At 48.4% G+C, this 13,941-nt stretch overlaps 1 protein-coding gene and 1 long non-coding RNA gene across 2 annotated transcripts in view; both read left to right on the forward strand.

The window, feature by feature from the left end:
• Positions 1–5,523, forward strand: part of LOC106806366 — a 44,979-nt gene extending 39,456 nt beyond the window's left edge. Inside the window, exon 3 of the long non-coding RNA XR_001393536.1 lies at positions 5,405–5,523. This is a non-coding gene — a long non-coding RNA (uncharacterized LOC106806366). The remainder of the gene's footprint in view (positions 1–5,404) is intronic.
• Positions 5,524–8,854: 3,331 nt separating this feature from the next.
• The window catches only part of LOC106806365, a 138,178-nt gene continuing 133,091 nt past the window's right edge, over positions 8,855–13,941 (forward strand). The window contains exon 1 of the mRNA XM_014808278.1: positions 8,855–8,940. Coding sequence (XP_014663764.1) covers positions 8,926–8,940 — 15 coding nt within the window. The 5' untranslated portion in view covers positions 8,855–8,925. The remainder of the gene's footprint in view (positions 8,941–13,941) is intronic.

The following is a 13,941-nucleotide window of genomic DNA, read 5'->3' on the forward strand; positions in this document are numbered from 1 at the left end:
GAGCTTGATGGATGCGGGGCAGCTGCTGTAGCATCCCAGACTGCTGTGTCTGTGAGCGTTGAGGGAGTGCGCGGGGCAGGCTGCCGTAGCCCCATCCCAGTACTGTCTGGGAGAGTGAGCATGCGGGCCAGCCTGTCAGCATCCCAGACTGGTCTGTTGAGGTGAGCGCGATCGTGGCAGGCTCGGTAGCCATCCCAGACTGGTCTTCGTGAGCGTGTAGGGGATGCCGGGCGCAGGCTGGTAGCCATCCCAGACTGCGTCTTGAGAGTGCAGGGATCGGGGCAGCTGGTTAGCATACCCTAGACTGCGTCTGTGAGAGCTTGAGGGCATGCGTGGGCAGCGCTGGATAGCATCCCAGACTGCGCTCTGCTGACGCGTGAGGGATGCCGGCAGGCTGGTAGCATCCCAGACTGCTCTGTGAGAAGTGCAGGATGCGGGGCAGGTGGGGTACCATCCCAGACTGGGTCTGTCGAGAGTGAGCGGATGCGCGGCAGGCATGGCGTACCATCCAGACTGGTCTGTGAGACGTGAGGGAATGCGCGGGCAGCTCGGTGCATCCCAGACTCGTCTGTGAGGATTGTGTAGCGGGTAGCGGCGCGCAGGCTGGACAGTCCTCCCAGACTGGTCTGTGAGCGTGAGGGATGCGGGCAGGCTGGTAGCATCCCAGACTGAGTCCTGTGAGAGCTGAGGAGGATGCGGGGGCAGCGCCTGGTAGCATCCAGACTGGTCTTGTGAGCTGAGGATGCGGGCGCAGGCTGGCAGCATCCCAGGACTGCCGTCTGTGAGAGTGAGGGTTGCGGGCCAGGCTGTAGCATCCCAGTCTGCCGTCTTGTGAGCGAGAGGGCATGCGCGGACGCAGGCTTGGCTAGCTATCCCAAGACTGCGTCTGGGATCGTGAGGGTGCGGCGCAGGCCTGCAGCATCCCAGACTGTGTCTGCGCGCGTGAGAGTGAGGGATGCGAGGCAGGCTGTGTACCATCCAGAGCTGCAACGTCTGTGAGATGTGGGGATGCCGGGGCAGGCTTGTAGCATCCCAGGCTGGTCTGTTGAGCGTGAGGATGCGGGGCAGCTGTACCATCCCAGACTGTCTGTGAGGAGTGCAGGGATGCGCGGGCAAAGGCTTGGCTAGCATCCAGCAACTGGTCTAGTGAGATGGAGGCGATGCGGGGCAGGCTGGTAGCATCCAGACTGGTCTGTGAGGTGAGAGTGAAGGGATGCGCGGGTAGGCTGCCAGCATCCAGGGCTGGTCTGTGAGCGTGAGGGTGGAGCGCGGGCAGGCTGTTAGCATCCCAGACTGGTCTGTGAGATGAGGGATGCGGGCAGGCTGCGTAACCACTCCCAGACTGGTCTGTGAGCAGTGAGGATTGCGGGGCAGGCTCGCGTAGCATCCCAGACTGTCTGTCTGTGAGATGAGGGATTGCGGCGGCAGGCTGGTAGGCCATCCACGACTGGTCGCTGTAGAGTAGATGGGATGCGGGCAAGCTTGTAGCATCCCAGTCGTGGTCTAGTGAGCGTGAGGGATGCGGGGCAGCGCTGGGTTAGCATCCCAGACTGGCTCTGTGAGCGTGAGGGATGCGGCGGCAGGCTGTAGCATCTCCAGACTGCCGTCTGTGAGAGTGAGGAATGCGGGGCAGGCTAGTAGCATCCCAGACTGCCTGTCTGTAGCAGATGAGCGATGCGGCGGTGCAAGCTGGTAGCATCCCGAACTGGTTCTTGAGAGTGAGGGATCGAGCAGGCTGGCAGCATCCCAGACTGGTCTGTTGGAGGCTGTGCAGGGATGCGGGCAAGCTGTGGGTACCATGTCCCAGGACGGGTCTGCTGCAGACGTGAGGGATGCGTCGGGCAGGCTGGCTAGCATCCCAGACTGGTCTGTGAAGCGTTCAGGATGAGGCAGGCTGTAGCATCCCAGCGCTGGTCTGTCGAGATGTGAGTGATGCGCGTGGCAGCTGGCAGCATCCAGACTGTCTGTGAGACGTGAGGGATGCGGGGGCAGGTTGGGGTACCATCCAAGGGCTGCCGTCTGTGAGAGTGTAGGGATCGGGGCAGGCTGTCCATCCCAGGCTGGTCTGCTGAGAGTGAGGGATGCGGGGCAGGCTTGCAGCATCCCAGACTGGTCTGTGAGAGTGAGGATGCGGGCAGGCTGTAGCCATCCCAGACTGTCATGCTAAGCGTGAGGGATGGGGGCAAGCTGGGTACATTCCCAGCGTTGGTCTGTGAGATAGGATGCGGGGCAGGCTAGTAGCATTCCCAGACTGCCGTCTGTGAGCTGAAGGGACTCGGGGCAGGCTGTTAGCATCCTCAGGCCGTGGTCTGTGAGAGGAGTGAATGCGGGCAGGCTCGGTAGCATCCAGACTGGGCTGTGAGACGTGCAGGGATGCGGCGGCAGCGCTGGCCAGCATCCCAGGACTGCTTCGTCTGTGAGAGTGAGGGATGCGGGGCAGGCTGTAGCATCCCAGACTGGTGTCTGTGAGAAGTGAGGGATGCGGGGGCAGGCTGGCTAGCATCCCAGACTGCGTCTGTGCAGAGTGAGCGGTATGCGGCGAGGATGAGGCAATCGCATCAGACGAATGCTGGTCATGCTGTACTGCGGCCGGAGGACAACCCGACCTTCACCTCACTTCTCAATCGACCCGACTTCCCGTTTCTTTTTTCCTGCTACATACGCAGGCCTTGCGGTGATGCGAAAGAAAAATATTTTCCCAGTAAAAAAAAACACACGCGGACTAAGGTTTAGGAGTCGAACCAGCCTACGCAAATTGGTTTCTTATGAAGCCACTAACGAAAAGGGAGGGGTGCTCAACATGAGTCGGACTAAAAGAACCGGAGTCGCATTAGCAGTATTGATGGTCGCCATCATTCGCAAGCCATGCGCGCACCCCAGCATGAATTGAAAGTAGCAATAAAAGCCCGATACAGACTGTCAGCGTATGATACTGCAGCGCCGGCGCCGAAGCTATTACAAGCCCGCAGTTACAACAAAACAACAGCAAACCACGCCCGCGCGCAGGAGTATCGTCCTTACCCTGTTCACACGATCCATATCTTTTTTTATTTATACGACGAAGAGCGCTTCTTACACTTGCCGATAAGTGACGCGTGCGTATTTTTTTTTCTCCTGCCGGTCGCGGCCGGCTCCCATAGCCTTCTCTATAGACGTTAAGGGGTGCCAGTTATAAGCAACTGTCAGTCTCATGCGCACGGGGAAGGGCAGCAGCACAATACACGCCACACGCCACGCACACACGGCCAAACGCGCGCACTACACACACACACACAAACACGCGCGCGCGCACGCTACGCACCACGCTCGCAACGGCACGCCACGGCACGCATCGGCACGCACGCCACGCACGCCAGCGCACGCACGCACACACTACACACACCATACACACACCGCACGCACGCACATTCCGCCGCGACGCCACGCCCGCCGCCCGCAATGCACGCACGCACGGCCACGACGGCACGCCACGCACACAACACAGTCGTGCGTGCATGTGTATGTGTGTGTGTGTGCGTGTGCGTGTGCGTGTGCGTGTGCGTGTGCGTGTGCGTGTGCGTGTGCGTGTGTGTGTGTGTGTGGGTGGTTGGTTGTGCGTGTGCGCGTGTGCGTGGGTGGTTGTATGATGGCTTCGTGTACAGGAAATTGGTGAAGCCCGAGAGTTGATTCAGGTGGAGAGAGATATTCGGGTTTCTATAACGAACTGTTCTGCCCTGCACAGATTACACAAGAACTACTGTCTAGGCTTGTATCACTATAGCAGTTAATATAGTATTAGTATAGTATTTCCGAGGAAATGTAATTCTATAATGTCATATAGATTAAGCTCACGCACTGTGAGCATATTTGTATATTGCATTTATATTGTATACAGTAAACACCCGCATAAAAGAAACTGGGGATTAAGAACCTCCAGGCTGAAATTGGACCAATAAAGCACCTAGTATATATATAAGAACCACTTCAGCCTGATAAATTAAGCAGGTTCTTATATGAAAAAAATACCGAAAATTAAGCTGTGTTATGTTACTGTAATGCAGTTATGCTGACAATGAATTATTGTCTGTACTGTCTACTATTAGTCAAATCAATTTTCACAGCATTTGACCTTTCATTGTGTTTAATATGATAAGTAAATTAAAGGTGATAAATAAATTAACTCAAATAAATTTAAACAGACATAATTTCTAATATTATGCAGTTGCTTAATTAATTAGTGTCAATTATTCACTAATTAGAGCCAATTTTACCTAGATAACGTACACAATATCCTCCCCAAAATTAAGAACCTATTTAAGAACCTCTTCAGGTTGATTTCTCACTATGTATCATATAATTATATAAGAACCACTTCAGCCTGAAACAGAAAATTACGGGTTCTTTTATGCGGGTGCTTACTGTATAGCATATATTGTATATTTGTATATTGCATATTTGCATTGTGTGCGTGTTTGTATATTGTGCCTGTGTATTGCGGGATTGTGTTTGTGTGTGACCACGCGTGGGTTGGCTGGTGCGTGGTGCGTATGGGGTGGTGCCTTCACCCGTACATGTGTGCGTGCGTGCGTGTGTGTGTGCGTGCGTGCGTGCGTGCGTGCGTGCGTGCGTGCGTGCGTGCGTGCGAGCGAGCGTGCGTGCATACGCGAGTATCGACATTCTCTATGTAGGGTTTGCATCTTAGAAAACAGAGGTCAAATTTGGGCTTTTCATGAAGAAATAATCAATGTATCTGGGAAAATATATTTACACTATATTAAATTTGGCATAAACGACTCATTCGATACATCATAAAAGCTTCTGCATGTTTAAAAATAAACACCTCCCTCGTGGCAGAAAAAATGAGACGGACCCATGACATCTGGTTTTGTGAAGCGACTTGGTTGGCGAGTTAGTGGTTAGGTTATTTGCGGTTCTTGCAACTCATCTTTACGGGGATTTCGAACACGCTTTAGTTTCGATGCAATTTCACATTCGCGAATGGTTTTCACAAAACGCATTCGGAAGGCAAATATTTGTGTAAGCCCGCGCTGTTAGAGGGAATTCGCATCAAAAGCACACACGCGAGAGCAAATGCAGGCCGCATATCCACGCCGATATCATATCGTAATCGCGGGCGTGCCCACTACGTAACGTACTCACGTCACACCCCATAATGGACTTCGCAAGTCCGCAAGCGAGCAACGCTAACATCTGTTGCGTATATGTTGTGATAACAGTGAGTTTCCGCGCCTCCAGGTGGCGTTAGTATCGGCATAATGAAGCCTGCTGGCCAGCAGAGAGACTCCGGGCAAGCGAAGCAGTGAAATGCTCATCAAGCAAGTAGAGACTACGTAAGCCCTAGATTATCGGCGAGCAGGCACCGTGATAGCGTAAACACGCACATTATATATACTTATATACACAGAGCACACAGAGCTGGCTCCTCGAACAACCTTGGCTCGTTGCTAGTACCAGATGTGACATTGACTAGAAGTCAAGCAATCTCGCCGATACTATAGATGTACCGATCATGAGCGACACATATGCAAGGTAGGGAGGATGCATTAACCTTACTTAGGGAAGAGCTTGTAAGGAGAAGATCCACGGTTCACGAATGTAACGATTTATTGGTCGTAGTTTGGCTCATAGGGTCTATGTCCCCCAGGGTACTGCCGAAACGTACCCTGGGTACAGTCCGGTATACCGGAACGTACCCTGGTCACTATTTGATATGGTTAGGGTTAGGATTAGTGTTAGGGTTAGGGAGTAGGCGTAGGCGATTCCCTAGACTCGTTAATGGAGTAGGCGAGGTACGGTCCGGTATATTAGATAGTACCAGGGTACGTTCCGACAGTACCCTGGCGGACATAGACCCTCTCAGCCGTAGTTTGTGGTAATGGAATGATCCACATGGGTATCGTTCGTAAAGGTCAGTCTAACTGCGCAGAAATTTTACCATCGTGCGGGTCATTGCTCGGCTGCACGATGCGTTTCGCTTTATAGACGAGTCTATAATATTATGACACCCCTGATGTGTATGTATATATAATGTGTGTGCGTGTGCGTGTGCGTGTGCGTGTGCGTGCGCGTGCGCGTGCGCGTGCGCGTGCGTGTACGTGTGCGTGTGTGTTCGCGTGGAAGCGAAAAGTTTCCCCCCCCGCGCATGACAACAATTTCAGCTAATGAAGAGGCTCTATACCTGGAATCAGAGTGGAATAAGTTTCTTACTTACTTAATTAATTAATTACCCGGAATCGGAGAGTTACTTAGCTACTAAAGGAATAAGTGCGTGCGTGTACGTGTGCGTGCGTGTGTGCGTGCGTGTGTGTGCGGCCACGATTTAACATGCTAGCACTGTGAACGATGTTCAGACATCTGCTACTACCCCCCTGCAGCGATTATTTAGAAAATACATGTTTGTTTGTCGGCGGTAAGCAGGCAGTATTATCAGCTACAGAGTGATTTTATCTCGTTCGGCCATCGATTGGGGGGAAACCGGCGAGCACTATAGACCTACTATGTAAAACTTGCCTACTATGTCTAGGCTTCGCTCGCAGTACGCGTATCATAAACGATATAGTATACTAACGTATCCTAAACGATATATACTACACGAGCGTATCACTCTCTGCCGGTACACATGCAGTCCGACCAGCTGGAAGGGAATGTTGACGATTGGAATTCGCAGCACGGATTGCCTGTTGAAAGGATGAGAGGAGAGGGATGGGTTCATAGAAACAGGAGATGTGCGGTTCGTTTCACATGGTTCAAATTAATTATCTTGCGGGGGTCATATATTTATCATTTGTAATAAACACCGGTGTTTTATTTAATATGCATTGTAATGCGAACCCGTACGCGAATGTTGCTGTAAAGAGGTGAATTATAACTTGCTTTCACATTTCACGTGAGCAATGTAAACTTATTGTGTCGCTAGATGGTGCCACCTGTTCGCAGTATCAAGCAACACTTTCTTATTGACCTGCGTTGAATGCCTCACGGTGATTTAAAGCTCGTTATGACTGTATTGATTTCCCATGAGCATGTCTTAGCAACGCTAACCAATATTGGACTCGACGCAAATTTTATTTCGATGTGCATGTGAGAAACTCGCTGCGAAAAGTGGTCTCATTGTCGTGATAAATGTTTTCACATTATTGTGGAAACGAGCCAGCGAGCATCACTTAACTTCCTTTCAGCGTGTAAAGTGTTGACTGTAGGAAACCGTTCCATTAAGAATCGCGGGATATTTTTTCAGTGGAGGAGTGAATTTCCACTGCCTTTATTTGAGGTTTAGCTAGCGAGAAATGAGTGTAAAACTGTTTATTCACAAGCAGCTAGGCTGTGCGCCAATCAATATGGGCAAACAATATGCAGTGTTTGCATTCTGAGGCATATTCCTGCAAATTTAAATTCATTTTTAGCCTGTAAGAATAGATACGCACGTGGGTTTAAACCGGTTTATTTCATACACTGCCTGTCCTGGACTAATATTTCTGTGATTTATTGGATTTGCTTATAGATTATGATATTTCGAATACTGCCATGTCTCGTGGCACGAGAAAAACAAGTACTCCAGAATTATTGAAACTGTAAAACGATTAAGTTGAAAGCGGGTTTTAAAATATTTACTTTACACGCATCGTTAAGAATTTGTAAGTATCTATACTTTGATGCACCCTTTCAAATCTCCATGTTACCATGTTAACATCTACCATGTTATTAGACAAGCTATGAAACATCATCAGCCTAAGTAACTGCTCGCAAAGAGGCAGGCCAGTGTTTTCGTTAAACTTGACAGCTTTGCTGAAATTATGAACAATCAATCAAAGCGTAGTGTTGACGTATTTCCACATCAAAAGATACAAAAATTGAGCTTCGCTCGTACATGGCTGCATCAGTAACAGATGAGGTGAGGGAAGTTGGGGGGCCAGTAGCGAAGTAGCACAGTAATTGATGACTAGCTGAAAGCTGGCTGCCAGCATCTAAATCTGTTTGTATAGGATTTACACAAACAGCGTTTATCCAAGGTTGCTGAAACTGTTGCTAAAGTAAAGGCAACAAGCCCCAACACACGACCTTAAAGCAAGTGGCTTCGCAAATGAAGTGTGTGTGACTGGACAGCAGAACTCCCACAGTAGCTACCTGGCAACATCGTCGAATGATCGACTGCAAATGTTTTATAGTAGCCGCAGAAGTGTGTAATAAATAGTTCACTGGTCTATATAGTCCAGTGATTGTCACTGTTTCTTTGCGTGACCTTTGCTTCGTGTTTGACATTGACATTTGCTTGTTTGATCTTTACCATTGCTTGTTTGACCTTGACCATTGCTTGTGTGGCATTTACCATTGCTTGCTTGACCTTGGCCGTTGCTTGTTTGACCTTAACCATTGCTTGTTTGACCATTACTACAGCTTGTTTGAGTCTTTGACCTTAACTATTGCATTGTGATATTTACCATTGCTTGTTTGACGTTGACCATTGCTTGTTTAACCTCAACCTTTAATTATTCGGCCTTTAAGCTTGACCTAGTGCCGTCGGGGGGTAGCGGTCATAAGGGCAATGATGTGGCTCCCCCTCCCCTCTCCCACTCCCCACCCTCCCTGATCTTTCTGACTTGCACTTCGCGCGATCGGCAGCGCAGTTAAACCTGTTATGTTGGGCTGATGCTTTGAAAACTGGTTGTCGTGCGGTTAATCCCGCGGGGATGATAAATACTCGCCCGGGCCGCCGCGAAGCATCTCGAGCCCCAATTGACACACTTTTCAGCCCTGTTTGGCCTCCGCAGTTGCTTTTTTTGACAGGCGCAAGTCGTTGTGAAATTGGGTAGGTTTGCGCGTTGAGCAGTTCGCGCGTGCAGCAGCACACGCACGCGTTTATTTTGTGAATTTCGCGCCCGCTCTTCGTTCAAGAGCCGGAGACTCGGACTAGGTGATATCGTCGCGATGCCGAGCTTTAAGGTAACGTCTGTAGCCGTAGTTTCAACTGTCTTCGTACCTGTGTAGAATACCTGTAGTCCATAAACAGAGCAGTGTGGATGCATATAAGGGAGTTGTGCAGATCTGTAGACGGTATCGATGGATACAACTGTAGTAGCTTACCTGTAACTATAAGTACCAGGTAGTACCTTACTTGTAACTTAGTAACTGTAGTACCAGGTAGTACCTTACCTGTGGTACGGTATAAGGTGGGGGAGATACTATGGGCGTTCGTGGACCGTTTGAAATACATCGGCTGTGTCAGAACAATGGTTGCCGACGGTGTGCTTGATTAACCTCTTCTTCTTCTTCATTAACTTTCCCTTTGATTGTTCCTCTATTGTGGCCTTGGGGGTGACTTTCACCTGAGCCGAGTTTGTCTAGCCCAGCCAATCGGTGAGCCGGGGTAGAAGAGCTGACCACATTGTTTATTTTCTATGCTAGCTTTTATTTCTCGTGATTACTGTAAGTGTAATACTGTGGACATTATAGCACGGAAATTACCATCACCGTTTGTACTGCACATTTACAAAACTGAATTTGTTTAACTCTTTTTTAGTATGTAGACTCTGCAACTGGTTAAGTGAGTAATAAATAGTGTAGCAACTATTAAATTTTCTCAAACATTCGAAGAACCTCGTTAGAGCTTTAAGCACAATGTCTCTGTTACTTGCCAGACGAAGTCCTACCTTGAACCCATCTGGGATATTATTGCTGTGGACAGTAATGGTAGGAGTGTATAACATAGATTATATTATACACTATATTATATATATATATATATATTATATTATAGTCTATATTATACACTTTTGGTAAATGATACATCACAATCATTTCAGTGTGTAGGCTACGTCAGTGCAGCTAGGCTAGAGCATTAGCAGTTTTACAGCGCAGGGACAAAAGAAATAACATACACTGAAACAATATGTTGCATTGTCTTCTAATGGGTTCCAATTCATCGGTCCCGGCTATTTTTGTTTGCGTAAAATACAGGTTATCGTTGAAACGTTGGAAATGACGTGAAGCAACGATTAGCGAACCTCGTGCAGTTTCGCCATGAATACAATGTACTGCAAATCATAAGATAAACATATAAGGCTAAAAAATATAAAAATGAAATATAATGCAATGGGACATCCATGGTTTTATGTATCTAATGATTGCCAATTCTCGAACCTCTTCTTTGTCCACCTGCCATGTTCCTACTGTACATGCTACAATAAAGGTCAGCAATGTAGTTGGCTGTAAACTGTGTCGTGAAATTTAAACACGTTGGGAAATTAGCGGCAAAGTTCATCAAATCAATCAGAAGGATGTGTAATTGACAAATAGCGTCCAGTGAAATGTGTCGGTTTTTTTAATCGGACGTGTTGCGGAGGAGGCGTGCAGTTCTTTCTATATTCGGTATAATTTCCGTGGATGTGCGGCAGGCCGGGGTATGGGGGTATTCCCTACCCGCCTGCCTGCTCCGCACGCTCGGACCATAATCGCTGACCACGTGGAATCCAGACCTCCGCCGGCAGATGACGGCGAACAAAAGATCGTGGCTATGCAGAGTAGATGGATAGATCCGTGGCAAGTATAATTATTGTGGTTTAGCGTGATGCTTAATCATCCGTGTGCGCGCGCTAGCGGTTGCTCCCTCGCCTTCCCCACCTCTCTGTGAGAGGTAGGCTGTAAGCCTGTATGAGTCACTAGTTGAAGGCGCAGTCAGTCCTCGTATCAATGCACTGTCTGACCTTCACACTGATTCTGCTTAGATTAACATATGAAGGTGGGCGATATAAAGGGCCGACTTCCCCTCGTCCGGCTACGGGGGCTGTGTTTCATTCGCGGTCTGTATCAGCACACGATCAACGAAGTTATGGAACAGATCTGGCAGGGGTCTGCTTCTGTTATTGGCCAAATGGCATCATCATCTGATAGGTAGTTGACAGCAGCGTTGTCACGACATCAGCATCTGCGGTCGCTTGTTCCCGCGCGTGGCTGCATCTATTTTGAATAAGATATATATTTTATAGAATATAGTTAGAACATGACTTTAAAGGTAATATTGGTCGCTACAGCAGTGTTGTATGCATATGAACGCTGACAGCGGTGATCGTATGCCTATGAAAAGCGGACAGCCGGGTGGTCGTTCTGCCTATGAAGCTGACCGAGCGTGTCGGTATGCTATGAAGCAGGCGAGCGGTGGTGGTGCGTATGCTGGTGAACGCTGACAGCAGTGATCGTCTTTGTATGAAGCTTGACAAGCAGTGTCGTCTGCCTATGAAGCTGACAAGCGGTGGTCGTCTGGCGTATGATAGCTGACAGCGGGTGATCATCTGCTATGGGAAGCTGACAGGCAGTGTCGTATTGCATGAAGCTGACGGAGCCTAGTGTCGGGTATGCTATGAAGCTGACAGCCGGTGTCGTCTGCCCTATGAAGGCTGAGAAGCGGGGGGAGCGTAGTCGGGTTGCGTATGAGGGCGGTGAGAGCGTGGAGGGGTGTCGTTGCTATGGAAGCTTAGAGCAGCGGGTGATCGTCTGCTTATGAAGGGCTGACAGCGGTGTCGTCGTGGCTAATGAAGCTGGGGACAGTCGGTGTCGGGTTGCCTTTGAAGGAGCTGACAGCAGTATCGTCTATTCTATGAAAGCTTGAGCGAGCCAGGTCCGTGCTTGCCCTAATGAAGCTGACAGCCAGGTGTCAGGTTCTGCTATGAAGTTCTGACAGCGGGTGTCGGTCTGCTGATGGAAGTGACAAAGCGTGTCGTTTGCTATGAAGCTGACAGCAGTGTCGTCTGCTATGAAGCTGACAGCGGTGTCGTCTGCTATGAAGCTGACAGCAGTGTCATGTACTGGGATTTCTTGGAGTGGGATTATACATAGTTGTGTGGATTGTCGCTGAAACCAGTTGGCAGCTGGTACAACATAGTATCAAGATCCCAGAGATTTAAGCTCAGCGGGGCTATGAACTCAAAAAAGGGGGTAGCTATTACAACTAATCCAGAGATGATAGATGATTGCCTACCAGCAGCGTGGACAGCGTGACAACCTAACGACATGATTGTAAGCATCTCTGACAAACATTATCTTGTCGTGTATGATGATGATGATGCAGCTCTGACAAAGTAGGAAAATCACCAGCAAACAAATCATGCTAAAGTATTCCCATGGAAACTAAGGCGAATAGGTTTAGCAAGTACGCCGTTAGAGGGCGCTGCTATTCTCTGATTTTGACCTCGCGTATTGGGAAGTGAAACAGTACGAGGTCAGTGCAGGAAGGATGGTTTGCGGTTGTGGGTGTTGGGCTTTTCGCGAGCGAGTCGCGCGTCGACTGCCTGAAATCGAATATAGTCTCAAAAGCTCATCTACTATCATTGGAAGCCAGTAATTTTCTGCTATCAAATAGTTGGACTTATGTTTTAAATCGACATTGAAAACTGACCGCTGGACCCATAGGATTTTAATTGTAGCAGTTGTTACAGCTCCTTGCCCCCCCCTCCCCAGTAACACCGAGGCAGAGGCGTTCATCTGAATGACTCATCGTCTGTTATTTTACAGAATGACAACACGTTTCTTCGTCAAATCCGAACAAAATTAACCACCACATTCACGCCCAATCTAGACCGAATTAATTTTCATTATAATTTCAATTATAATTATAATATTCTTCGGGGGAACAGTTGTTATTTGCAGTGGCTACTCGTTGATTCATGCTGTCAGTCCGTATATTGAATTGATCAATGTAGCGCTGAGTGATAATCATATTGCCAATCTTCCAAGTCAGTAAACTCTGATCGGAATAAAAGTAGACAGACGCAAATAGAAGTTGCATGCAGAATCTTCTGGTGAATAATGCATCACACGGTAATTTTCATTTACATTCTAGTTCATCCATCATCGAATTTTCACTTATATTTTGAAATTCGATGTTGGTTCGTGGTAAGCCGTGTAGGCAGATCATTGATTTTCTGTTTTGCACAAAGTAAATAACATAATATCAAATGTGCCTGTCATCGCCAACCCGCCTTGGTACGCTTCAGACACAAAGACAAATAAGCTTCATTAATAAAATCGTGATGAAATCGAAAAGGAATGTCACTTTCACTTTCTCGTCATGTGCTATTGCCCTGTGACCATCTGCCCTCACGTGGACCGTGGTCAATTTAGCAGAGCCACCTTTAATGAATAGATGAACAGTGAATTGTTCGTCCCCGCATGCTCCACATTCGCATAACAACAAGCTAATTGTTATTTGTGTCTGTCTCTGCGCGTGGGGCACCTAGCGGATGAGCCTCGAGGACAAAGGACGCTAGATATTACGTGTTAACGAATGGCTCGTCCGTCAGTATTTACAGGAAATAGGAAGGATCAATGACCGTCGCCAGCTTGGCACCATTGCAGACGTTCGAAATCGCTCTGATTTATCCGCTCACCGTTCATTTCCTGTCACAATGCACGGCCAGGCTCCGTGTATGCATTACCCCGTTTTCAGGGCTACCCGCTGGCGGTCGCCACCTTCGAAAAATGCGATCAATAAATGACAGTGGCGATTTTACTATATTAATGGCGAATACAATTGACGAATGATTTTACTGCTCAGAAAATTACGATTGACTAATGAAATCGTCAAATTGCAGTGTCGTGTCATAAAATGTTTTCGTACGCCTTTTTTCTCATACCCATCACCTGTTTATGCCTTGCGTAGCAGCACGTAGGATAAAGTGAACTGTGGCTATAGTTTTCCATTGGTGGCTAAAGAATTACTTTTGTGGCTCAACTCTTGGCTCAAACTTTAAAACATCCAGAGGGAGCCCTGTGTGTTGGGCGTTGTTTCGACTTGCAGTTTTCTGTTAACGATTAGGTCACATATCTAAAGCCTAGCGTAGACTTCGATTTTTTCATGCAACTCGGCTGCGATTCCAGAATCGCAGTCGAAATTGCTGTGAAATCGCTATGTCTGCGGGAACGTGCAACTGCAACTCGTAGCGATTCTGG

The sequence above is a fragment of the Priapulus caudatus genome, unplaced genomic scaffold (assembly GCF_000485595.1).
Source record: "Priapulus caudatus unplaced genomic scaffold, Priapulus_caudatus-5.0.1 Scaffold156, whole genome shotgun sequence".
Classification (NCBI taxonomy): Eukaryota; Metazoa; Priapulida; class Priapulimorpha; order Priapulimorphida; family Priapulidae; genus Priapulus; species Priapulus caudatus.